This window comes from Apodemus sylvaticus, chromosome 15 (assembly GCF_947179515.1).
Source record: "Apodemus sylvaticus chromosome 15, mApoSyl1.1, whole genome shotgun sequence".
Classification (NCBI taxonomy): domain Eukaryota; kingdom Metazoa; phylum Chordata; class Mammalia; order Rodentia; family Muridae; genus Apodemus; species Apodemus sylvaticus.
Window position 1 is genome coordinate 33,450,644 of NC_067486.1, and position 27,691 is coordinate 33,478,334.

Sequence of the window (27,691 nt, forward strand, 5' to 3'; positions counted from 1 at the left end):
CTTAAACAGACCTTACTCTTTATATACGGAGTCATATGCACACTATGTCGGGGTTGAGTTTGAGTTTGGCCGTCAACTAAATAAGATGGATGCCAGCCAGACTGAGACATATCAAGTGGCTATCAGACGGGTTTCAGACTATGGGGGAGCAGCAAGCTATTAGAGTGCTGAGCTTCAGTGGTACATATTTCTATTTTATCTTTATTGTAATGAGCAAGCCCTGTCTTTAACTCCCGCTGTGCACTTTTGGAGGGTCTTCCATATGGTTGCTGCTAAGCACTTGGCATTTTCCCAACTGTTACAATTGGGTCAGTGGGGGGGATCGCTTAGGAGTAATAAAACAAGGGTGACTGCAGCGGGGAGGGGGGAGAGTCCTCCCCACTCCACAGCTTATTGCCTCTCATGCATGCAAGCTCCGCTCTGTGGCAGCCATTACTTTAGGCAGCCAGGGCAAGCTTTTTTTTTTTTTTTTTTTTTTTTCCATGAGAAAAATCCAAGCCCTGAGTACCGTACCCGTCTCCTCCATTATGATATCAGCCTTGTTTACTTCACCTTCTTAAAATGACTAAATAACTCAACTTTTACTTTTGCTCAACTTTTTACTTTTGCTGTTCCCAAAAAGTTTTCTTAACAAACTCTTGACTAAATTTGAGTAAAAGTAGCTGTAGCAGCAGGATTATCAGTGTTCTTGTGGGTTTTGATATCTTATGGGGTTAAAAAAAAAAAGCAGAAGGCAAATATGATGATTCTCCAAAGCTTACACATTCTTGAAATACATTTTTTTATGATCTGGAAATGAATAATAGTAACGTTTTAGTGTGACCCTGACATTTGAAGTCATAGCTATGAAAAAAAATGTTATTACTACTCCTACTCTTAGGTACTAATAATTGAACCAGGGCCAGACACACAATCATAAGTTCTACCATTGGATGACATCGCCAGGTTCAGCAATTTTGGTTTCTTTGTTTTTGTAGTAGTTGTTTTGAGGTGGGTTTTGTCTGTTTAGCCTTGACTATTCTCTAGAGAACTCTCTAGATCAGTCTGACCTGGAATTCACAGAGATTCGCCTATCTTTGCCTTCAAAGTGGTGGGATTAAATGCTATCCCTGCCTGACATGTTTTTTAATCCCATGAAAGGAAGTGGTGCTAAACAGGGGATTCCCAGAAAAATATGTTCAAAACAAAATTATGATTGTACATAGAAATAATACATCAATCAGGGAGATGTACACATTCCACATGATTATGATTTCCATATTTATTTTACAGTCAAGAACTTAAATCACTGTCCTCTTCTTTTTACAAGGTATGGAGACTTTTGGTATCAAATATCAACCAAGTGTTATGTAGCAGTTTAATAGATTCACTGTGTAGCCAATTTTTGATGTGTGACTGTGTGTCTTTTCCTGAGCATTTATAGAGCATCTAGAAAGAGTTGGTGACGTTTAAGCAAGAACACAAATATCAATAGCCTTTCTAGTTTCCGGTCAGGAGCATTAAACAATAGTGTGGCATTAGAAACGTGCTTGTCACTCCTTTCCTGGCCAAACAATCTCAGGACTCCAGATCTCCAGGGACAGAAGCAGGCTGGTGGAGGCACCAGAGACCCGGTGGTAGGTGAAGCTGTGTCCCATAGGAGGTGGGCGGGGGTGGGGGGCAGGAGTCAGGTAGTATCAGAGCAGTCTGGGAAGAACCCCTGGGACGAGCCTAGCAGAGCATCCCCATGTCCTTTTATTGATGGCTTGGGAAATCCTACTGACTTCAGTCAATCAGTCACAGGTCCACCTAGGTCCCCCACACGTCCCCAGGACCTCTAATTACAACCACCTGGAATAAGAAGGAAAATTTGTTTGGGTCAGGTTTCCCTTGTGCCGCAGGTCAGCACAGAAACCAAAGGAGCACCATGCAGACTCACGCGTCGCCTGCCCCGCCAACCTAGGTCCGGACCGGTGGCGACCGCGAGCCGGGAAAACCGGGCAGCTTTTGAAGTGAGGGCAGCGCTGCGGCTTCAGAGGCGCAGTGCGCAGGCGTGCTCGCAGAATGCGCAGGCGCCGCCTAGAAGTGACTTCTCCAAAAAGTGTCTTAGTTCTCGGTCACCTGAGCACCCAGGACGCGTTCTCCAGAGCCTCGAGGAGCCACGCCCGCCGCAGGTCCTGCTCGGAGACCCTGCCTTCCTCCTCCTCCTCCCACCGCTGCGAGCCTCCCCGGGGATCCGTCCTTCTACCTGTCCTGTCCCCGGAACCGGGCCGGACCGAACCCGGCAGAGCTGGGCCGCCCGGGCGCGGCCGCTGACCATGGCGTCCCTCTTCAAGAAGAAGACTGTGGACGGTGAGTTCCGGGCTGGGCTCGCTCACACGGGGTCTCTGGAGAGCTCCGGCCTTGGCTTGGGTGCTGTCCCCCGAGCTGGGCCCGGGTCGGCGGCCCCACAGGTGACCGTGGCTGCGTCACTCGGGCTCCGCAGTCTCACCTGGCCGGCTCGCCCTCCTGATCGCCCTCACCCCACCCTCGTTTTTCTTCCCTCCCCACCCCGCATTCCCCACCCCCGCCCCACTCCGGAGTGGATTTCTGAGTTTTCTAGGGAGACAGAGCAGTGCTGGCTCTCGGATGTCGTTAGACTTGGCGAGTTGCTGAATTTCATGTTGGTTTTTCCTGCTTGTTGGTTGCTCCTTCCATGAAGATGTCCCACTTCCTGACATCAGAAACGGATGTGTGTTTACTAAGGGAAGAGGCAGGAGGTCACAGCAGGTCCACTTAGGAAATGAACTTGGGGCCAAGCTGGCTGTGTCTTTACAAACATCTCAGCCTTACACATAAGAAAGACTCCAGCAGAAAAAAAAAATAAGTCCAAGGGAAGGATTCGTGTATCGTTTTCATACTGCAGACTTTTCCTTTATGGCTATCTTTTGTCAACGAAAGTGAGGGTCCTGTAATTTTCATAGAAGTTCCCACATTGTTTCAGGTGGTTCAGTGCCATCTTGTGATGAGGGGAAAAGTGGATGTGTTGGAATGTACAAGTTTAGTGGCTTTCACAGGCTGTGGTGTAGCGTGTGTGTTAGACGTGCCTGTCCCAGGTGTTACATTCATACCAAGTTATCTAAAAATTGCTTTTCATTGCATGTCGAGTCCAGGTTGCTGTTGCTTCAGTCAAATAATCACTCCTTTGTAAGGGTCTAGCCCAGCCACACAAGGAGCAGTGGTAGCTGGACTGTGATTGGTACAAACCCAGAGCTCAGCCCAGAGTTGGGGTAACTCCTTCATTTCTTTGTGTTCACTGTTCCAGTGCCAGATTTGGGGGGAGGATAACAAAGACACCATCTCTGCCCTGCTACATGGCCTTTCTTTTCAACACAGGATGCATTTTAATCTCTAATCTGTAAAATAGCATAATGCAGTTTTGCTTTTTCTGAGTGACTATTTTGTTTTTGGGGTTTTTTTTTGTTTGTTTTTTGCTTTTTTGTTTCAGTTTTTGGTTTTTCAGGGTATTGACTTTTTACTAATTAAGAAGCACCATTTTCAGCCTCTGGAATAGCTACTAACTTGCTATGTGGTATAACACAATCACATCAAGTGGGTGTTTCTGGGATTTCCTGAGAATATTGTTTAATCATTAACATGACACTTTGGAGTGTGTGTTTGTGTGTGTGTGTGTGTGTTTCTGTACTAGCATTGTGATGTTGTATTCTACTCCCCATTGGGGCAGGAAACAGCTCCTTGTTGCTTAAGTTTTATATTGTAATAATTTTTAATATATACATACTGACTGTAATAATTTTATATAGTGATAATGAGAATTTACTAAGCATAGAAAAGGTGGGTTTCTTTCTCATCCTGTTGCCACAATTTGAAAGCATTTTTTTTAAACAGAAAAATACAAATATTCTAGTTTTAGTTGCTTAATGTCTGTTAAACAGTTTTCAAAGACAGACCCTGGCTTTGTGCTTTCTGGCATTTTTAGCCACCTGGTGACTTATCCCTGAAGTTTAGGTGGGGAGAGAAAAAGACAATGAGGATGTGCAGGGGAGTGTATGACTGCACATTCATTTGTAGTTGGGTTAGTCCTAATAGTAAGATTTTTTTTTTCCTGAACAGAATTGTTTTGGGGGAAAAAAGTCTTAAGGACTTTTGCTAGGTACTAAATTAAAAAAAAATCTTGTGTGTGACATTTATGAACATAAATTTGGATCCCAGGTAAATTTACTCTGTATACCAATTTGCAGACTTGACATTTTCTTAAATTATCATATTAATTCAGATCATTTACTGATGCCTTAATTGTGGATTACTTTAGAGCTTTACTGATGTTTGTTCTCCTTGTTAAAGGAGAGGGCTCTTGTTTTATATAAAAGGTGACAGAACTCCTCTCGGTAATGAGCTGCTATGTAATGAAATTTAATGCATTTTTATGCATTTCTCTCAGTTCCTGGGGCACGTTATTGATCATAAGATCTTTTACTGTATGCTGACTTTTTATCTGTTCTAGCAGTAATGGAATTCTGATATATAAGTAGGTGACTGCTTATGGATCTGGAGAAGCATTGAATCTTTTTGTCTCTGGCTTGGCTGGAAGAATGATATACTATATCATCAAAGAATACTACACATGTAAATTAAAAAGGGAGACAACATTACAATACATTACTATTCAGAGTTATGTTTAATTCATTTTGACACAAAGATGAACAGGTTTCTTCAGTGTATACTTTGTTACAGAAATTAATGAGAGGAATATCTCAGAGCCACTGATGAGAAGGATTCCTTCCCATTTGAAATTACAATTGAGCACTTGGTTTCTCCTTTCTGAGTGGTATTATATGTACATATACTTTTTATAATTTGTGGGTTATTTTCTTATCTGTGAGCAAATAGTGACCTAGTTATTGAAGAGAATTCTGAACCTGTTCATCCAGCATTCCATCAGGACTTATCATACCTGGGTTTGAGCAAGTGAAGTGCTGGTGACAGGGCGGAGCTAGGAATAAAGTTAGTGGGTGGCAGAGACAGTGGCTTTGACCCCACACCTGGAAAAACAGTAGCATTCTGGTGTGGTCTGGCTTGGTTTGGTTTGCCTTACACTGGTTTGGTTTGGTTGCGTGAGACAGGGTCTGACAGTGTGGCCCAGCTTGTCCTCATGACCCCACAACCTCAGCTTCCCCAGGAGGGGAATGACAGACATTTGTCAACATGCCTGGCTAAAACAGGTAACTGCTTACTTACGTTGCTTAAACACTGTGGTTTTTACCATTTTTCAATAAAGACAAATTTTAGGTCTTCCTGTAAACCAGTCCTGAGCTAGCAATTGTGTATGCCGTGCTTAATCAACTCTAATGGAGCCTGTGATAGCCCACTGCTGTTATCACCTTTGGATTGGCAGGGAAACTGAGTGCAGACGGCCTCAGTGAGTGAATCAAGACCAGAAATACATGGAGTAGCAGAAGTGAGAGCTCATTCCTGAAGTACATTCATGGCTATGGTATTTTTTAGAGGTCATGACATGGGATACACAGTTTATTTTGCTCATCTTGCTAACTTGGTGCAATTGTCCATTTGTTTTTCACCTTTACCTATAAGCCTGATTGTTCTCTTTGATTTAGTAGTGATATATATAAGTGTGTGTGTGTATGTGTGTGTGTGCATGCGCGTGCTAGCTTCATGTTTTCAAGTACCTGCAGAAACCAGAAGAGGGCACTGAATTCTCTGGAGCTGGACTTACAGGCACTGTGCAACATGGGTGCCGGGAACTGAATGTGGGTCCTCTACTGTGGAGCCATCTTTACAGCTCCAACACTCTTAGCTTTCCGCTGGGCTGGGTTTTTGTGTTTGGTGTTTTTGTTTCTAAAGCTATCCCTCAATCATTAGGTTATTCTGGGTCTATCTTGGGCCACAATGTAACCTTCTCTACATGACCTACATTTCACATACAATTAAACCTAGAAGTTGTTTCTCTATTTTTCTTTAAGACCAGTATATCCACTAACTTGTTGACTGTATGAATATAGTTTTCTACAGCAGCAAAATCAGAGATCCCGAAGGGAACTTAATCCTCTCTTAAAGTCCACCCCTTCCAGTGTGGTTGCTGCTTAGTTCCCCTGCTTCCTTTGCCTGGTTACTGAGTCACTAATTGTCAAGTCTTACCCTGTTGCCCCATAAGTATTTGAAGAGTTCCTGTGTGCTTGCAGCTCCCTGTTCTAATTCTGACCCTGCTTGCCTTGCACTCAGCAATCAACTTTCTGCTCTAATTTCTTGCCCCTTCTCAGCCCTTTACAGCTGTTATCTGCAAAGCTGATTGTATGATTGTGTTATGGCAGCTCAGATCTGACTGTTGCTCCTGGGAGTGCAGTTATTCAGTGAATCTCTGCTACCCGACAGTAAGATGTTTCAGTAATGTCTGCCTTTCCGTCTTCAGACATGACACATTTTTGGCACATCTCAGAGTCTTCTCACCCTTGATGCACTTTTACTCAGGACTCCCCTGAACCCAGAATTCTCTCTTCCTTCCCCTTCAGATTGGTCTTTCTTCAGGAAGTCTTCCCTGAAGCCTCCTCAAATTGTAGAAGCACTGCATCACTTCTGTTCCTACAGCTTGGCATCTGTATCCCTACCACCCTTCACCGGAACTGAAACTCTTGTATGCTACCAAAGGAAGTTTACTTTCAGTCTTTCCTTCCTTCCATTTTTGTTTCAGAATCTTCGGCCGTATTAAAATATCTGTCCAGTATTTCATTGTTTAGAGACCATAGTCCTAAAATGATAGCACTTACCAGTCAAGAGTTCTGTTCCATAGACCAGCAGTCTGATGATGAGTACATCAGTGCCAGTACTCGCTGGAGCCCTGCAGAGCTTGACAACGCTCTCCAGGGATGGAGCCGTGCTTCTTGGCTCTTGTCATCGTCCTTCTTGGATGATCCATACCTATTATCCACATTTGGTAGTATTTTGACTAAATTGGAATAAATATGTCAAGAAGTTTGTTGTACTACCATATTTATAAACCCTTAAGAAACAAAGTACTATCTATAGCAACTGAATTCCTTTCAGAAAAAGTGTCTTCTCCCAAATCCTCCAGGAGAAAAGACAATAGTATTATGGTATTTACAGTATTGAGATCTTGTATAGACTGTTGAGTGTCGCCTTGGGGATTATTCTTGTAGATCCTGAATATTGTAGATCTCACAGTTCATACTCTGTTTAACTTACATTCTTGATATACTAAAGAAAAACAACTAATTGAATTTGGGGTTCAAGGGCACACTATGCTTGTCACACCGTCTTCTTGACTAGTTTTAGGCAAGCATCATTGAGTACTGCCCTTTGATGTTTCTGACCATCCTTGACAGAAGTTCTCTGCATTTTAGGGCAGATAACTCTAGGAGAATCGTCTTTCCCCTTGCTTCCCCTTCCTATCTACTTTCTGACAGGAGCTAGTGAGAGCACATTTGCTGGCACATGGCCATCCAAGAAGCTTTCCTTCGCTGTCCAGGAGGTTGAGAGTTTGAGACTTTGACCTCTCCCTCCCAAGGCTTTCACTTGAACCTAGTCCTGGTTTTTTTTTTGTTTTTTTGTTTTTTTGTTTTTTTGTTTTGTTTTTTTTGTTGTTGTTGTTGTTGTTTGGTTTTTGGTTTTTTTCGTAAATTAATTTGTGAATAGTAATAGGCTTTGTTCTGATATTTGTATGCATGCCTGTGATGTGTCTAGATCATAGTCATCCCCATTCTCCTCATTTAACAGCCCTGCAACATTACCTGAGTTATTTATCCCCTGTCTAGAGTAAGCTTTTGACATCATCTTCTCCGAATCGTATTGTCATTTTTTATTTTGCTGGACTGTATCAGAATGTAAGTAAGTAGACTTAAGTCCCGCCTCCCCCTGGCTGCTGTTTTATAGTGTTTTTATAGCCCAAGAATCAGTTTGATTTGATCACATATGAAATTCTGGTTCTTCTCGCTTCTACGCCCTTCTGCCTGATTCAGTGTGGTGTTTAGGCCCTTCTATGGAGTGACTTGGTGACTTGGATGCTTTTTATTTTTATTTTTATTTTATTTTATTTATTTATTTATTTATTTATTTTGGTTTTTTTGGAGACAGGGTTTCTCTGTATAGCCCTGGCTGTCCTGGAACTCACTCTGTAGACCAGGCTGGCCTCCAACTCAGAAATCCGCCTGCCTCTGCCTCCCAGAGAGCTGGGATTACAGGTGTGCACCACCACCTCCCGGCTGATGCTTCTTTTTCTTTGCTTTCAATTTTTATACTACTTTCTCAGGTTTCTTTCTCTCATTGACTCTAGAAGGCTGTTTATCTGTACATCTGTACATCTGTCCATCTGTACATCTAGGGCCCATTTTCACTGTTTTGCTTTATGAACACTACATTCAGGGTTTTGTTTTGTTTTGTTTCCATTCACAGATAGTACTGGGGTTTGGACAGTTGTGGTACCACTGCCATGATATCCACTCTTATTGCGGATGCTAGCTGCTGTACTTTACAGGGAAAGTCTAATGTATCTTCCAATAAAACAGAATAGAGGTATATTTCATGTTTTTTTTAAAGATATAATCTGTGTTTTACCTCTGTGTATGTCTGTACCGTATGTGTGCTTGGTGCCTACAGAGGTTAGAAGAGGGTGTTGCGTTCCCTGGAACTAGAGTTACAGACAGTTGTAGTGCTAGGAGTGAAACCCACATCCTCTACAAGAGCAGCAAGGCCTCTTACCCACTGACCAGCTTTCTAGCCTAGATACTTGGTTTGGTCTCAGCTCATGTGATAGCTAATAGGGATAACTAGTAAGCAGTATACGTGCTGAAATAAAATGATTTCTCCGAATGAGATGCAATTAAAAGTATGAAACTCTGTTTTCAGGCTGAAGGCCCCCTGCTGTTTGAGTCTCCCACACATGCTGTATGATAGAGCAGCATGGTTGCCTCAGGGCCGGGGAGACTCTGATAGGCCTCATATGCCGGTCTCTTCTGACTGTGATCCTGCGCTCTGAGGCCTGAGACAGCCCTGTCTACGCCTCCCTCCCAAAAGATACTTCAAACTCCATTGGGAATGAAGTAATGTGATTCTATTTATAGTTTATTATCACTTCTTGGTTTTATCCTTAAATGTGCAAATTATATGCAGATGATCCGCATACTACAAATGAGCCATAAGGCAAGTTAGGACTTGGCTTCAAATCTCAGTAGAAAAGTATAGTGTGAGACTCTTATTTTACGTTTATACCTTTTAGACTTATCGTTCTAAACATATAAACTCAACTGATTTGGAACCTAAGAAGGCAAAAAAAGACCTTTTTAGCTCATATCTTTCAAAGTTTCGAAACTTAAGGCTATGATATTGCCACCCAGGTAATAAAACCAGTATTTCATGAGAAGATCCTGAGAAGCTTAAGATACTCATTTAATACCCAACATGGAGCTGACCTGGGTTGTTGCTAAGGGTCATGGCGGACATAGGCCAGGGAGAGGGTTAGGTGGCATGCTGTATCACCTACATAAATTTTGCAAATTTTCAGTTTGCAAATGCCAGCCTTTGTGAAAATAACTCACAACAGTCTTCCAAAGTGGCTGAAGTGGTTCTTAAGTATTCCAGGGCACACCCTATTGCCTAAGAAGCAAGGGGTATATAGAAAGGAAACATTGTCTCTTCATGTCAGCAGGGACCAGCACTAGTTTCTACCATTGTCTTGCCAAATGTTCGAAATAGCGTTCTACTGGACTCTGGCTGGATGCTCTTATTCAAAAGACAGTACCCAGAAGGTAAGAGTTGGGAAGGAATCAGGTTATTTTAATTGGCTCTGAGAAGATAGATGGAGGGGTAATAGTTATCAAACTTTAATCTTGGGGAATGGAAGTGTTTCAAAGGGGGCTTACAGGTGAATGACAATTAGGAGGAAGGCAGCTGGCTGAGCAGTTTCTTCTTTACCCAGAATGGGGGTTTACTCTTTTGCTCTCTTTGCAACTTTAATTTCTGGTATTTTGTTTAAATAGACATGCTGCTTTTCTTGTGTTTAAAACTTAGCTGATGCATGATTAGAGAGAGCATAAGGTGGGGTTGTAGTCCCATATCATCGAACATTATTACATGCTGGGTTCTGCAGAACTCTGAAGAGCAATAATTTAAATATTATAACCATGTAGACTTTTTTTTTTTAAGAAATGAGAATGCCAGGAAAAGTACAGAGGTACAGTGTTTGTAAGAGGCAGGGAGAAGAGGGGTGACCTAGTAAAAGGTGGGGGGGGGGCAATAAGATCGCTTCGAAGGAACATGTCCCAAATTAAGGGATGGCTCGTTATTTCAGAGATCCATGTTTGGCTGTACAAAGATACCTGTCACAGCTTAGATTTTACTGCTACATTGTATTCCTCATGACCGATAGATTTTATTTATTTATTTATTTATTTATTTATTTATTTATTTATTTATGGTACTAAATATGCTTGAAAGTCTTGTCCCTTCATATGTCATGATATTTGTATGCCACAAGACCATTCCTAGATATAATACTTTGGATGGTATTATGGCAGTACATACATACATATAAGCATACAACTATACGTGCTTTAACTGCTTAAGTCTGAGGCATCTCTGAAATAAACGGGGCATTGAGCTTAGTTTATAGGTACTAGCTTTTTACAAAGGACTGCATCCTGGGACAGGATCCTGCAACTTCCTCTTGCAGCGCTGGACTGCAACAGTTGGAAACTGTTCACAGGGCTAAACTGGAAAATTCTAAGGAAGGAAAACACGGCTGTTTCCGTGGATCCTGCATTGCACAGTGTTGACTTGGGGAAAGTTCAGGGATAGTCCATTTTATAAGAAGTAATTGTTATCTTTGTAGAGGCTGGGGCCACTACGGGACACATGCCACCTAGAGGTTAATGATAGGATGTCATGTTTTGACACACAGGGCAGGGGAGTAAAGTGCATGTCTTACAAGCATGATGATCCCCCAGGACCCACCTAAAAGCCAGACGTGGTGGTAGTAGCACTTGTAATGACAGAGCTGGAGAGGAGCATGTCAGGCAGATAGATTCCTGGCTGTTTGGTTCTTTCAGGGAGAAACCTGATCAAAAGGCAAGGTAAGGTGTATGGCTCCTGAGAAAGCATGCACACTTATGCACAGGCACACACACACACACACACACACACACACACACACACGGATAGGAAGCAGTTCTTGCTGCTCACTTTCCCATCTTTCCCTCCCTCATCCTCTACCCCTGAAATTAAGCTTGACACGTCTCCAGATATGTATCTAATCATATGGATTCTCTGCTCTGAAAGAACTTGGATATTAGGATGAAATCAAATCTACTAAAAAATAAGTCAAGTGAAAAATAAAGTTGACCTTTAAAGCATTAAAAGTATCTCAACCTTTCATGTTATTTATTCTGAATTATCCAAAAGACCAGGCCATTTCATGTAGGATTGCTTAAGGACAATGGCGGGGTAATTTGTTTGTTTTATAGACTGCTCCTGTTGCCTCATATCAAAAGACATTTACTGTCTTTTCCTACTTACCATAATATGTTTTAAAGTGTTATCATTATGTTTTAGTATGTAACATTAGATGCTCTGAGTTTATAGCTTAGAACTGTTTAAATATTAATAGATCTATTAACAACTGTGAGGCTGTGGAATATGCAGTAGTTAATTTTCTTTATTTTTTTCCTTTTATGATATACAGTGTCAGCTAATGTGTGCATAGTTACATAAAATTAAAGTAAAATTGAATTATCTTTTATTAAATTGTTTGGTTTCTTTATAATATTCTTTTTCTTGCCTAAGATGACCTTCTGTGGCCTGAGCTCTCGTTCTTGGACAGAAACTGAGTGTCTAACTCAATATTTCAGTGTGGATACTAATTATCCAGCCTTAGAACATGCACATTATAGACTCAGCCAGAGACTGTTCCAGTGTATCTGGATTCATGGGCCCAGGCTCTTCTTTTTGACCAAATGTTCTACAGATTGTCCTTCAAGGCTGATACCAGGACAGCTCTCAGAATTCAAGAAGTGGAGTGGCCTTCCTTGTTTACTGTGATTATTTTATTGTGAAGTTTGTCACATGGGGAAAGGAACATGATGACAATGTTAGAGTAAGGGGCACAGAGTTTCTGTGGCTGCTCTGGGTTCTCTACCATTCTGGTAGCACAATGGCGTTTTCCCAGCTGATGGCTTCTAGGGACAAGGTAGGAATGAAAGGTCTCCCCGCCCCTGACTCTGTTAGAGTTCCTATTTCTCCTGCAAGTCCCACTTTCTAATTTGCCTTTTGCTAATAGGCCTTAGGCTTTTTATTTTACCCAATCAGTGGTGTAGAAGGCAGGCAAGGAAAGACACAGCACACCTTCACCTAGTGGGGAGAACCTGGATCATTAAAGCACCAAATAACTGAAAGAAGCATCTTAGAAAGGCTGTTCTCTGCTCATTGTTTGTGTAGCAGGGAAGGGATGAAGGAAGGAATGCTTTGTGCTGCAGTAGCAGGGGTGTGAAGTGGCTGGTCACATCCCTTTGATAGGAAGTACTGAGCTTATACCAGAACTGGGCTGAAAAATAATCTGAAAGGCCCCCATGCAGTCTTCAAGCCAAATGATTCTCAGCCTTCCTAATGCTATGACCCTTTAATACAGTTGCATAAGTTGTGGTGACTCCCAACTGTAATTATTATTTTGTTGCTGCTTCATAACTGTAACTCTGCTACTGCAATGAATCATAACAAAAAACCTGATATGCAGAGTATCAGATGTGCATTCCCCAAAGGGGAATCGACCCTCGGTTGAAAACCACTGTTCTAGCCAGACTACACCTCAGAAAGATTATACAACCTCCTAAAATGGTGCCAGTAGCTGGATATAACTCTTCAAACACATGAGCCTTTGGGGGACTTTTCCACTCTAACCATAAAAGAAAATGTTTCCCTAATCCAACCTTTGCAGACTCTGCAGCCTTTCGAAAGCAGCACACTAGTGTCGGCCTCTAGCAACTTAGAGTCTCCACTCCGTGCAGTCTCACAGCACTTCCTTCGGGACCCCTCCTATTCTACTTCATGACCCAGGTCCACCCCCAGCTCTGTCCCGGGTGTCACAATGACAGTCCTACTCAGGCACATAGTATCTCTTAGAATTACATACCCATTTTCTTTCCACATCAATGGGTAATGCATATTAACTTACTTCCATTTCTTGGCTCTTATGAATAATGTTGCATTAAAAATGTGAATGTCTCTCTTATACTGATTTTACTTTGGATACATAACTAGAAATGAATTGTTAAATTATTTGATAGCTAAAGTTTTAAGTTTTTGGAATTGCAACTGGTTTGGGGACATCTGTTCAGATTCGCATTTCCTCAGCAGTATGTAAGAGTTCCTGACCTTACATCCTTACTGGCCTTTGCTGTTTCCCTAACAGTCTCCCTCATGTGACAGTCTGCTTCTGCCCTGTATTGTATCCCCCTCAGAACTAACACTAGTTAAGAAGTAGTTCCAATCACTTACTGATCACTTGTATATATGGTTCCAAGAAATACCTATTTAAGTCTCTTGTCCAGTTTGAATTTATTTATTTGCTACTGAGTTTTTAGAATTTCTTATGTATTCTGGATATCAGTCTTCTGTCATATAAATAAAGCATGAGAATATTCTAAGATTTGTAAGTCTCCCTTTCTGTAAGTTGTCTCTAAAATCTTTATCTGCTTCATTGGAAAATCTACTGTTTCAGACTGATGAGACTTAACTATAAAAAAAAAGAATCAATAAAATATCTAACGTATGTTTCTTTCTGACATTCATGTAGTGCTGGCGTGGAGAGGTGACATGGGGCCCTGTGTGCTGGGGTTGGGGAGGTGATTACCTGGCCACATACAGATGCATAATCATTCTCCAGGATACATTTTTATTTGAATGAAATTTATAGTAGATACATTTCAAAAGCACTGCATATTTGTACAAGTCTTTCTATGCTTTATATAATCTATAGTTATAATAGATGTTTTAATATTTGATTAGTTTGTAGTGTATTAAATTGGAAGAAAAATTAACATCTAGTAAAATGTAGTTTCCTTTTGTGTTACGTTCTTAGTCCAGTATTTTAAATGGTATTGAGGAAAGTTTTACTGCCATAATTTCAAGGTCCTTCTGTGCTTCTCATAGATGTCATAAAGGAGCAGAATCGAGAACTGCGTGGCACCCAGAGGGCCATCATCAGGGACCGAGCAGCCTTAGAGAAACAGGAGAAACAGCTGGTGAGTAGAACGTTGAGTTTCAGCAAAACTAGAAGACACGTTAGTAATTAGTGTTGAATAATTAGCTACTCAAGAAAGCAGTTTACGAGAGGTAAGTGATTTACTTAGGAAACAGCATCCAGTGCCTTGCTGAATTTTCCCTTTTGTTATTATATTGTTGACTTTTATCAGAATTCTGTTTCTGTTGATACAGAATCAGATTATTCCATTTTGTAAAAGTTATGAATAGTGTAGCAATAAATATTTCTTAAAACAGATCCACCTTTTTGACACTAAAGTGAAAAATAGTCATGTAAACCAAAAGAGAGTAATAAATAATATCATAGCTCCTAGGTGGTCTTTAAAGATTTTTGTTCCATGACAGTTTATTTTTAATTAGATGAATATGGTTCATCTTAAATTTTTCTTTATCCTGTATTTTTGAATGCATGTTATCCATGATCATAGAGCAGCTTTACTGAGCAGTAAGAGACAGGCAATACATTCTATATATTTAGAGTATACCATTGACACTTGGCTGTGTGTATAGTCCCTGAAACTGTTACTCTAGGTAAGTGATAAACACAGTATCATTCCATGATCTCTGTCCATCCATCTATGTTTTCAGTGAGAATAATACTGATGTCCCCTAGGTTATTGTGTGTTTCTAAACTTATATAAAGATAAAATAACCACTTGGGAGGCAGAGGAAGGCAGATTTCTGAGTTCAAGGCCAGCCTGGTCTACAGAGTGAGTTACAGGACAGCCAGGGCTACACAGAAAAACCCTGTCTCAAAAAAAAAAAAAAAAAAAAAGAAAGAAAAAAGAAAGAAAGAAAAGAAAGATGAAATCACACAAACAGACTGTGTCTCTGTTCTGGTTTCTTTCAGTATAGTTATTTTGAGGTTAATCATTCCTGCTGTATGTGATGGGTATATGTGTTTCCTAACTTATCTGTTTGCTACCCAAGTACATAATGGGTGCTTCCATAGTCCCCATTAAGTGAAGTTACTGTGTATATTTAAATCAAGTTTTGTACGTTTTCACTTCTTCTGGTTAATTACTAGAAGTGAGATACATATTTAACCTTATATAAGAAAATGTGAAACAGTTTGCAAAGTGTCTGTAATGTTTTTTTCTTTGCACTGGCAATGGATGAGAATCGCAGCTGTTGCACATAGCTGCAGTGCAGGTCCTAATTTGAACCGTTGTGTGTGCTGGGCTAGGAGATGTGACCCTGCATTGTATCTCCCTCAGCGTTAGTGATGCTGTGTTTCTGTGCAGGTACAGCCTAGCACCTGCTTCGAGGCCGTAAAAGGGTGGGGTTATTTGTAGGTAGAGTTGCAAGCAGTTGTGATTCTCCTTGCACACATGGATTGTAGGGACCAAAGCGCAAGCCACTGCTCATGGCCTCTGAGCCATCTCTCCTTCCTCACCAATGTTTTGATAATTTTATCTTTATAACTGTGTGTGCTTGGTACAAATACCCCAAGAGCATACTTTCCAGATGTGCTCTGCAGGTTCTTGACCTTGTCTGTCATTTTTTAAATGTCTTTTAATATAGATAATTAATTATATAGATCTATATAATTAATATCTATATATTATATAGATAACATAAATATAATTACAATTTTCTTCTTTGGCTAACACTCTTAGTATATTAAGAAATCTTTGTCTAGAAAAATTCACTATCATTTTCTCTTAAATTTTCTTTTAGAGCACTTAAAAAAGTAACAACTGCATTTTTTTTCTTGTGTTTGGTGCTGGGAGAGCCTGGTTTTCTATGGTGCTAGAGAAGGGTGCACGTCATGCACGTGGGCATCTGTAACCTGCACAGCACCTTCCCTTGTCTTCTCCGTAGCAAGTCTCAGGAGTGGGCTCCGTGCTGCACTCACGGAGTGAGGTCTCAAGCCCAGCACAGGACTGCTGTACTTACTGGGCTTTCTTAGCTGGAAAGACTTCAAGTGAGAGAGACTTCCTCATTCACCTCGGCACGCCCTTTTTCTCAGAATTCTGTAGAGCAGAGGTTCTCAACCTTCCTAATGCCACACACAGCCCTTTAATACAGTTCCTCACTTGTAGTGACCCCCAACCATAGCATGATTCTTTGTTGCTACTTCATAATTGTAATTTTGTTATCATTAGAAATTGTAATGCAAATATTTTTGGAGCTAGAGGTTTGCCAAAGGGGTCACTGTCCAGGTTGAAAACCGCTAGTTTAGGGTATTTTAAGTGCTTCACATTTCCTCTGGAAACATTAGAACAATCCTGTCACTTCTACAGAAATGACTAGACTTTGATTGGAGTTACATTAAGTGTGTGAATTATTTGGAAGAACTAACATTTTCATAAGTCTTATTCTCCATGAGTGTTTTTAATACATCTCTACTTTTTTAGATCTCTTAATTATTTTTTTTTTCATTTTGTTTTACTTACAAGTATATAGGCCTTGTATTTCCTTGGATGCAATCATTTTAAGACAAAATAAATTTCTGATTAGTTTTGACTGGTATACATATAGATGTGCCACTTTTTATGCATATCTTAAATTCTTAGCTCATTTATTCTTGTAGCCTTTTGTATATGCCATGAGATTTCTACATCAGTGGACTGTAACATCACCAATAAGGAAGGCTTTATGTCTTCATTTCCTGTCTTACAACCTTTTTATAATATATTTTTATGAATTGTTTAAGAATTTCATACGATGTGGTTTGATTGTATTCATCCCATACTCCTCCCACTAACGCATTTTAGGTTGACTCTGCCTCAAGTTCATGTCTTCTCTCCTCCCATAACCTACAAGTTACACCCTGTTCAGTTATTAGTGAAATCTCGTAACCCCCACCTCTGTCCCACCCAAGAAGTGAATCTGCTCTTCCTTTGTCCAGTGTTCTACACTATAGACACTGTCCACCCACTGATCACTGGTTCTCAGACCAGCTGCTGCAGTGTTTGTAAACAATTAAACCATGTTTTACTTTAACAATAGGACTGTTCAAAAGATGCTGCTGAGAATTTTGATGGAGCAGAGGAAAGCTATACATTCCTTTCCTTAAAGGGAGTCAAACTTTTATCTTAGTCATGGATATATAGAAAAAAATAATCACAGTACAGTGATGGTTTAGCTTTTCAGTTTCAGCATCATGGGATCTTGACACATCACTGTGGATGAGAGAAAACAACTGTGCTTGTTTGGCTGTTTCTCCTTTCAGTCTTGTCAACTGTGATTAGCATATTGTGAAACACACTTAACCACATATGTGCAAACTTAGGAATTACCTGATAGCTTAGTTTTAGTCCTGGCATTACGAAATGATCCTCTTTACTTCAGGCAAATAGCTCTTGTTAAATTTATTTGCTCTGAGCCAGGCAGCAGTAGCGCACGCCTTTAATCCCAGCACTTGGGAGGCAGAGGCAGGTGAATTTCTGAGTTCGAGGGCAGCCTGGTCTACAGAGTGAGTTCCAAGACACCCAGGGCTACACAGAAAAACCCTGTCTCGAAAAATACCAAAAAAAAAAAATTATTTGCTCTGGTATTAGTGTAGCCATTCCAGATATATTTGGTAAATATATAACATTTTTTTACTTTTTACACCTTTCTCTTGTGTTTAAGTCTGGTTTCTTTTTTTTTTCCCCCTTTGGTTTTTTTAGGACAGGGTTTCTCTGTGTAGCTCTGGCTGTCCTGGAACTCACTCTGTAGACCAGACTGGCCTCAAACTCAGAAATCCACCTGCCTCTGCCTCTCAAGTGCTGGGATTAAAGGCGTGCGCCACCACCGCCCAGCCTCAAGTCTGATTTCTTGAGATAGTGTATAGTTAGTACACTTGTTGTTATACATTCTGACAGTTTCCTTTTAATTGGGGTATAAGGTGGACTGTTTGAATGCAGCTAGCTATCTGTGTTAACTTTATTATCTCAGTCTTTATTTTCTTTGTTATACTGGCTGGGTTTTATTATTATTATTTTTATTTTTACCTATTTCTTTTTTTAATTTCATTCCATATTTTCTTCTAGGCTATATGCATATACTGTGTTGTAGACTTTCTTTATTTTCAAGGCTGAGGGTAGCAGTTCCTCCTCTGTGAGGATGTGGCCAGGCCTCTGGAGTTATCCTTCCTCTCGGTGATGTTATGCCTACTAGATATGGTTTTTCAGATGCTCCCTGATGACTGCCCCTTGATACTATTTCCTTATCCTTTTTTCCTCTTGTTAGGAGTTAGAAATTAAGAAGATGGCCAAGATTGGTAATAAGGAAGCCTGCAGGGTTCTAGCCAAGCAGCTTGTCCATCTGCGGAAACAGAAGACAAGAACGTTTGCTGTAAGCTCCAAAGTCACATCTATGTCCACACAAACGAAAGTGATGAATTCCCAGATGAAGATGGCTGGGGCCATGTCTACCACTGCGAAGGTAACTGGGAGGTTTGGTGTCTGTTTTTCAAGGATATGTAAATATTAATATTCAAATCTGATTTTAAAGCACTTCCTGCTACATTTGTGGTATAAAAATCTTAACTATTAATAAAGTGAGTTATAATTCTAGACAGCCCAAGTAATAGCATCTAGTGATTGGGATGTTAAAAAGTAAGGGCATTCCCATTCTTCCAAGACCACATGTAGCCATAAAGTTTATATGGAGTTGACATAGAATAGTGTTCAGTTATTTTTTTCAAAATATTGTCAGAAAAGTTGGTGGTTTCTTTTTTCTTATTTCTGACTACTTTTGAATAACAATTTACTTTTTTATTGGATATTTTATTTATTTACATTTCAAATGTTATCCCCTTTACTGATTACCCCCCCCCTCGCAGAAATCCCATATCCTATCTCCCTCCCTCTGCTTCTATGAGGGTGCTCCCCTCTCCACCCACTCCTGCCTCCCTGCCCTCGAATTCCCGTACACTGGGGCATTGAGCCTTCACAGGACCAAGGCCCTCTTCTCCCTTTGATGCCCGACAAGGCCATACTCTGCTACCTATGCATCTGGAGCCATGGGTCCCTCCATGTGTACTCCTTTGTTGGTGGTTTAGTCCCTGGGAGCTCTGGTTGGTTAATATTGTTGTTCTTCCTATGGGGTTGTAAACTCCTTCAGCTCCTTCAGTCCTTGTAAATAATGTTCAGAACCACACATAAAAATAATTTATATTGAAACTTTTGCATTTCAGGAACTGAAGACCTTATATTTAATTATGTGTGTATGTGTATGGCTATTATATGTATGTACACACTATATATATAATTACATTTATACATATGTGTGTGTGCATATATTCAACCAATGCTTTACCTGTTAGTGTTTTAAAGGCTCTGAGCATTTCAGTTATTGGTGAAAGTACACAAAAGCAAATATTTTGGTCTCCTCTATAGTCTACAGACAGACAGAACTAAATGTCTAATTTGGGAACAAGTTCATCTGAAGATCACATACCTAGACTATTAACTTTACACAAGTGTTGAGGCGAACAGTTACCTGCTGTTTTCTGGAAATGATAGGCTCAGAAATAAAATCTAATGCACTTTTGCCATATATATGTATCTGAATTGGAAATCTTAATTGTCTTAGAAATATATTATTTGGTTAGTAAGTATTTCTCCGTGTACTCAAGTAGTTCAGCTGAAATGGCTAAGGCAGGACTTATGTGCATGGAGTTTTAAGCATCACTTTGAGCGGCAGCTCACAGGAGATGTAGTGTGTACAGACTCTAAAACGTTGCTTACACTCAACTAACATTTAGCAGAATAGTGTGGCCTGGTGCAAATTGTTGAGCCATCTGTGACTCTGTTTTTCGTGTGTAGTAGGAGGGAAAAGGAAGGAACCAGCACATGAAATTCTTGTGTTTAAAATATCATTTAACTTTAATTTCAGTATATGCAAATTGCTTAGCGCAGAGAGGAACACTCATAAGGACCTAGTGTATGTAGCATTTCTGTGCCAAGGTCAGTATACATATTTACAGAGATAAAATGTCAGTGTTCCCACAGAGCTGTGGTGGGGAACGAGTCTGTCTTGTCAAACAGATTTCAATTGTTAGGTTCCCAGACAAGGTTTTGGATTCGACTTAGCACTTGGTCAATGGAATGTATTCCATGTGGTGCCTTGAGATTCATGCTATAGTATAGCTTTCAGAATCAGGTTGCTAAAATGGCTCTGCTCATTTCTTAAAGACAATGCAAGCAGTCAACAAGAAAATGGATCCACAGAAGACACTACAAACAATGCAGAATTTCCAGAAGGAAAACATGAAAATGGAAATGACTGAAGAAATGAGTAAGTCTAAGATGCATAGTGTTTGTCTCTTTGAATTAACCGAGTTCGTGTCCCAGCAGCCCCATGATCCAGTCACAGACGCACAGACCTTGAAGACAGAAGTGGCACCCCTGGGAACTGACTCAAAACTCTGTCAGTGTTTTAACCAAAGGGACCATGTAAAATATGCTCTGCCAGTAACAGACAGAGCCAGAGATAGCATGTGCAGGGCTCACACAGGTCCAAGCCAGACGGGGTCCCAGTACGGGGTGGGAAAGTGGCCATGCGCCCTGATGACCGGCCAAGGAGATGTCTGCAGCAACTGAGTCTGCCTGAGCAAACTACACAAGCCTGACTTCCTATGGAAGGAACTCAAAACAAACTCGGTGATACGAGCACAGGGTCTGTCTCATGACGCTCTGTCTGGGCTTGGTTTGGTTTTTATTCAAGTAATCATTTCCAATTTGTGTTTTTATGTGTTTTATGTTTTATGTTTGTGTGTGTGTGTGTGAGTGTGTGTGTATATATACGTGCACTTGTGTGTTATTCTCTGATTCTCAAACATTTTCCTTGTTCTCCCCCCCTCTGTTTATTAGTTGTTGTGTTCTATTTTCTTTCTTTATTGGTCTGTTTTTGTTTTTCTTTTTTCTTTTCAAAGAGAGAGAAAGATGAAGTGGAGTTGGGTGGACCTGGGGAGATCTGGCAGGGATGCGGGAGGGGAAACCATGTAGCATAATTTCATTACCTAGTGGCCCCAACAGTTTTTACTCTTTTTTATTTTTAAAGATTTATTTATTTATTAATTATATGTGATTACACTGCAACTGTCTCAGACACCCCAGAAAAGAGTGTCAGATCTCATTATGGATGGTTGTGAGCCACCATGTGGTTGCTGGGATTTGAACTCAGGACCTTTGGAAGAGCAGTCAGTGCTCTTAACTGCTGAGCCATCTCTGCAGTCCAACAGTTTTTAATCTTAATGGATAGTATAAAAGTCTGTGTGGTGTCGCCCTGGACCCCTGTTCCTGTCAGAGGAGAGGCAGTGGGGCTCCTGCTCATGCCTCTATGCCTGTTCCTGTCAGAGGAGAGGCAGTGGGGCTCCTGCTCATGCCTCTATGTCACAAAGTGTCATTGAACTTCAGTTCTGAACATTCTGTGGTAGGAAAATGGTAGATCAGAGGCAGTGGCCTCCACCCAGGCATTGTTACTGATGCTCTTGTACATGAGTGTCCTGTGGCTTCCTGGGTTTGTAAAAGTGAGAACACACACAGTCGGGAAGTCCTTCATTTTCTAACTCAAGATAACATAGACTTGCACTTTCCCTTAGAAATAGTTTACATGTCAAGCTGAGGATCAACTGCAGCGACTGCCTAACATTCCTAAGACTCTGGTTTGCTTCTCAGTAACAGAAGAAAAAATTAGTTTTAGTATATCACCTGTTATTAGTACGCCATTATTAAACTTCTTATTTTCATCACTAGGGTTAGTTTCAGACTTTCAGTTTATTTGACAGTCTCTCTTTAAAACTCAGTGTGTTTGCTGGGCGATGGTGGGCCACACCTTTAATCCCAGCACTCACTCGGGAGGCATAGGCAGGCAGGCGGGTCCTCTGTGTTCAAGGACTACTTGGTCTGCAGACCAAGTTCCAGGACACCAGAGCTACACAGAGAACCTATTTTGAAAAAACAAAAACTGACTCTGTTTTGCTTTGTTTGAGGCACCATACACGTTCCCAGCAAAACGACCCCAATATTTATTCTGCCATGATGAATGAGTGTCCCTTCAGCACGTGCTGTCAGTACTAAGGGTTTTGTGGGTCAGGGCTCTGCTCCCTGCGATTATTTTCTGGCAGTTTGCCAGCAACGGGCTCAGCCAGTTTATCCCAGCTCTCCTGCTACCATTCAGTGTAACGTCTAGTCTAGCAAACAGTACCTTCAAACTCACTAGACCACTGCATGGGCTTATAATCACTTGTTCTATGTGAGGGTGTTATCTTCATAGTACAACATGAGGGTCACCATTTATAGTTAGAATTTGTGTAGTTCTGGTTCTTACCATAGAAAAACACAAAAAGGATCTTTGAAACATTATCAGAAAAATTTTCCAATGACAAGAGAATTATTATCTATATAGTGGTCATTATCTAATATCAGATGATTTCCACTTATTTTTTTTTCAGGTGATTTTTTTTAATTTTTTTATTCGATATAATTTATTTACATTTCAAATGATTTCCCCTTTTCTAGCCCCCCCACTCCCTGAAAGTCCCGTAAATCCCCTTCTCTTCCCCTGTCCTCCCACCCACCCCTTCCCACTTCCCCGTTCTGGTTTTGCGGAATACTGTTTCACTGAGTCTTTCCAGAACCAGGGGCCACTCCTCCTTTCTTCTTGTACCTCATTTGATGTGTGGATTATGTTTTGGGTATTCCAGTTTTCTAGGTTAATAACCACTTATTAGTGAGTGCATACCATGATTCACCTTTTGAGTCTGGGTTACCTCACTTAGTATGATGTTCTCTAGCTCCATCCATTTGCCTAAGAATTTCATGAATTCATTGTTTCTAATGGCTGAATAGTACTCCATTGTGTAGATATACCACATTTTTTGCATCCACTCTTCTGTTGAGGGATACCTGGGTTCTTTCCAGCATCTGGCAATTATAAATAGGACTGCTATGAACATAGTAGAGCATGTATCCTTATTACATGGTGGGGAATCCTCTGGGTATATGCCCAGGAGTGGTATAGCAGGATCTTCTGGAAGTGACATGCCCAGTTTTCGGAGGAACCGCCAGACTGATTTCCAGAGTGGTTGTACCAATTTGCAACCCCAGCAGCAGTGGAGGAGTGTTCCTCTTTCTCCACACCCTCTCCAACACCTGCTATCTCCTGAATTTTTAATCTTAGCCATTCTGACTGGTGTAAGGTGAAATCTCAGGGTTGTTTTGATTTGCATTTCCCTAATGACTAATGAAGTTGAGCATTTTTTAAGATGTTTCTCAGCCATCCGAAGTTCTTCAGGTGAGAATTCTTTGTTTAGCTCTGTACATCAGGCTGTATTATAAAGAGAAAACAAATGAGACTCACTTGTTTGCATTCTCAGGAGTCCCCAAAAAACACAAAACTGGAAGCCAGAGCATATAGACAAAGGACCTATGGGATAAAAAGAAAAAAAGACTGTGTGTGTATGTGTGTGTGTGTGTGTGTGTGTGTAAAAAATGACTTTAAAAAAATAGCAAAAGCCCTGACATGACCTCATGAGACAAGGAGCCTCCAACGATGCCACTGAGTTAATTTTCGGTTGGCATCCACTGCTGGGCCTGCAGCCCGCCCTAATGAGCAGTTTGTGTCTCCAGTGAGACCCCCTTGGGAACAACTAAATTTTCATTTGCAAGTGGAGTTTGCTTCTGGTTTAGGTACAGGCGCCTGTCTCCTCCTCCTTTTAGCTCCGGGACTCCGTCTAGTTCAGACCCTGCAGGCCTTGTGAATGCAGCCCTTGCCCCTGCCGTCATGTGGGTAGATCCCGCTGGCTCAGGGGTCAGGTTTTCCCTGTCCTCCATGCCCTCCGGCTCTTACACACTTTCCACCTCCTCTTCTGCAGGGTTTCCTGAGCCCTGGTGGGGGGGGCAGGGCAAGGGAACTTGATGGAGACATCCCATTTAGGCCTTAGTGCCCCACACTCTCTCATTCTCCACCTCTTATCTGTCTGTGGCTGTCTGTATTTTTCCCATCTGTCTCTGATTATGCCTGAGCAAAGCCCTTAGCAGCGCAGTAGAATGTCACTTGAAATCATTGTGTTGCTGCATTCATTTAGTTGAATCTTTAGTTTTATTCTGGATTCATGGGAGGTTCTTGGTCACCCAAGCAGTGTCAAGTATAGGTCTATCTGTGAACTGGGACTTAAGTCAGATCAGATATAGGTTAGCTACTCCCCAAAACTTTGTGTGCCATGTTACTCAAATTTTCACACTCAAGCTTTGGAACATGGCCGCCGGAAGTGCTTGTCCTTGTCCTGTTTCCTGACTGGGCTCTGGGGCGCTCATCTTCTCTCCCGCACCCCACCTCCCCACTCCTTCCTTTAGACCTCGTACCTGCCTGGACATCACCATTCTGGCTCCTCACTGCTGAGTGAATACTCCAGAAGCTTACTTCTGGGCTTCCTATCACATTCTTGCAGCAGACTCTTGCTGACCACAGAGTATGCAAACAAACAAACAAACAAACAAACAAACAAAAATAAAACAAGTTTTTAGTAAAGAACTAGGCCTGTATGAATCTGGAGCCACAGATAGTATGTGAGTATTGAGATCTCAGTCTGGATTTTATTTATGTCTTGGTGTGTATTTTTATATCCTTTGATATTTTACATTATCATAACCTTTTAGCCTTTTATAAAAAGGGCTTACTTTTACTTCTTACTACATAACAAGGCAACCAATCTCCAGCTCGTTATTAGTGGCAGGGCTTCAGAAAGCACGGGTGTAAGCCAAACCCGGCGGGCACTGATATCGTGGGGACTCTCGCCTGCCTTCCTGTTGGATGTAGCATCTGTGATTTCAGAGGTTACATAAGAGGTTCCATGAAGTTGCTTATGATTTAATATTAAAAGGAATGTTAAAGTTCTAAGATATTTGTACTGTGGCCTTTCCCCAAAAAGGAAAGAAAGATGATAATACCCTTAGTAAACTTTTAGGGCTAAATTCAATATTATACTTACAATCAATTAAATTTTCAGTCATATATTTTATTAAAATATTCTACCTATATCTTGAATGCCAACATAAGAAATAATAGAAATATGATTAAAGGGTAGGACAGAAGTTATCACCTAGATACTAACAGACAGTTTGAGCACATTTTTTATTATATTTCATAGCTCAGAGGATAGTATTTGTAGAATCATATTTAAAAATTCTAAGCCTCTAACGTTAACTGTCACATGCATTTTGTTTATTTACGATCTTATTTTATAAATCATTTCCATCCTTCTTTCCCTTGCTCCCTCCCTCCCCCTTCCATCCCTCCTTCCTTCCTCTCCTTCCTTCCCTTCCTCTCTCTGTCTTCCTTCCTCCCTCCTTCTCTCCCCCCTTTTCCCCCTCTTTTATTCTGGTGCTATAGTGTGAACTCAGGGCCCAGTGCACAGTAATCACAGTTCCACCGAGATTTCCTTATTACAGGATTATATGTTTAGCATTGTTCTAAATGCTTTAGCTCAGAAGTGTGTTTATGAGTATAAATCTATGACAGGTGAAACTTGAGTTTTTTAGTTTGTTGTTTCCCCCAATTTTGCTTCTTAAACATTAGAAATATGTAGGTATAGTTTGATTATATTCCAGAAATATAAATCTAACTTGTACCCCATTTGAAAATAATTGCTTTGTTCACTTTGTTTTCCCTGCAAGTCAATGACACCCTTGACGACATCTTTGATGGCTCTGATGACGAAGAAGAAAGCCAGGACATCGTGAACCAAGTTCTTGATGAAATTGGAATTGAGATCTCTGGAAAGGTAAGAATAGCTTCTTTTCATAATGAAAATTGCATCAGCTACTTTGCCGGCTGTCCTGCCTGGTTCCTTCTGCTATCTGCCTTGTTCTCTACGTGTCAGAAGAAAGTGCGTCCTCTGTCCTCATCCACGTGCTTGCTAACTTGCTTTTCTCCCATTTTTGTCTGTAATGTAGATGGCCAAAGCCCCATCGGCTGCGAGAAGCCTGCCGTCTGCCTCCACCTCGAAGGCTACGATTTCTGATGAAGAGATTGAACGTCAACTCAAAGCTTTAGGGGTGGATTAGATGGACAGCCATACACACTCTTCTCACTTTGGTCTAAAGTGAGTCCAGTGTAGATTCCTTTTACAGAACATATTCATTTTGCAAAAATGAAGACCATGAGTGAACAGTTATTTCCTGACCCATGGCTATTTTGAATCCTTTGCCAAAGAATGCCAGTGATGCAAAAAAAATGGGAACAGTTTGGATTTTAACTAGAACCACCACGGTCTGAGATGTGTGCAAGCTGAGTTCTTTTCTGCATGGCATAGGGAGATGGCGTCACTACTTAGTGTCGGGTTGTATTCTACGTTGTTTTACACTGAAATCAGAATCCATGTTAGATGCCATTAGGCACCAACTTAAAGAGACTTGTAAACATATTAAAGGTATATCGTTAATTCTGTATCCGTTGCTCGTCCTTTGTAGAAAGTTATGTTAGGACCATAGGCAGTGCAGCTGCCAATTTTTTTTAAACCATCTAAAAGAAGAGTGCTATTTCAACATCTGTCTTAAAAACTGTCATGAGCTTTTACTTTTCTTCCATTTTCCCCCTTTGGGAGAACATTCTAGTTGGTAAGTTTATTACCTTTCAAAATGTGCTTGGCACCTGCCTTAAATAGCACAAACATATTGTGCACATCTTTAAATTAATTTAACTGGCAAAAAACAATTACATTTTAAAATAAAACTGAGGCTGAGAACAGTTACCCGTTCTGTCTTATAAAGCTTATAAAAGTGAATTGGATATAATTAGCAAAATGAAGAAAGAAGACACTGAATTAATAACGTTTTACAGTAATGAAACTATACTTGGTCTTTCTTCCAAGAACTGAGATTTTCTCTGTATGAATTATAACTTAGTCTGTGTTGGAATTTTGAATTGTATTAATATACACATTTAACCCTCTAAAGTGAAGCCATTCTACTAAAGGAAGGACTGCTACTTTGACAGAACTTGATCCAGATTTCTAAAGAAAATGTTTTTGTTTTGTTGTGTTTTTGGTAAATAAACTGCAACTTTGTCAGAAATTACTGCCTAAAGCGCATCATTGTCTCGGCAGTACGAAACAGTAAGATAACTGTACCACAGAGAGAAGAGATGGGGAGGAGACCACAGAGTTAGCAGTAGAATGTGAGTTAGGTTAATCTTGAAGAATGGTGTTATAAATAGGGATTCTGACACATCCCATCACAGAAACCGTAGAAATCCTGATCAGCCTAACCTGACCAGTCAGAGTGGCGGACTCTGGGCTGCTGGCTAGCAAAGGCAGGTGTACATTACAACTTTATATGTGGCATCGATAGGTGCAAGGAGCAGAGCCCGTCCATCTGCCTCAGAATCCTTAACCATTCTGTGTTCAGTACTGACAGTCTAACGTGCCCAGTTCACATTACTCCTGAATGGGAATGGGTCCAAACATTGGGCTGTACCATGGGGTATTACACCCAAA

At 40.8% G+C, this 27,691-nt stretch overlaps 1 protein-coding gene across 1 annotated transcript; it reads left to right on the forward strand.

Annotated features, from left to right (window-relative positions):
• Positions 1-2,034: 2,034 nt before the first annotated feature.
• On the forward strand, positions 2,035-27,269 carry Chmp2b (charged multivesicular body protein 2B). Its single transcript, XM_052158834.1, has 6 exons — positions 2,035-2,331; positions 14,149-14,240; positions 18,439-18,633; positions 20,388-20,490; positions 25,872-25,978; positions 26,151-27,269. The coding sequence occupies exons 1-6, from the start codon at positions 2,298-2,300 to the stop codon at positions 26,259-26,261; spliced, it is 642 nt and encodes a 213-aa protein (XP_052014794.1). The 5' UTR covers positions 2,035-2,297; the 3' UTR covers positions 26,262-27,269.
• The last annotated feature ends 422 nt before the right edge of the window (positions 27,270-27,691 follow it).

Excerpts from the sequence above, each read along its gene's own strand:
- Chmp2b (XM_052158834.1), top strand. The coding sequence starts at position 2,298 with ATGGCGTCCCTCTTCAAGAAGAAGACTGTGGACG. Across the intron at positions 2,332-14,148 it reads CAAGAAGAAGACTGTGGACG|ATGTCATAAAGGAGCAGAAT; the intron begins GTGAGTTCCGGG and ends TGCTTCTCATAG. Across the intron at positions 18,634-20,387 it reads CCATGTCTACCACTGCGAAG|ACAATGCAAGCAGTCAACAA; the intron begins GTAACTGGGAGG and ends CATTTCTTAAAG.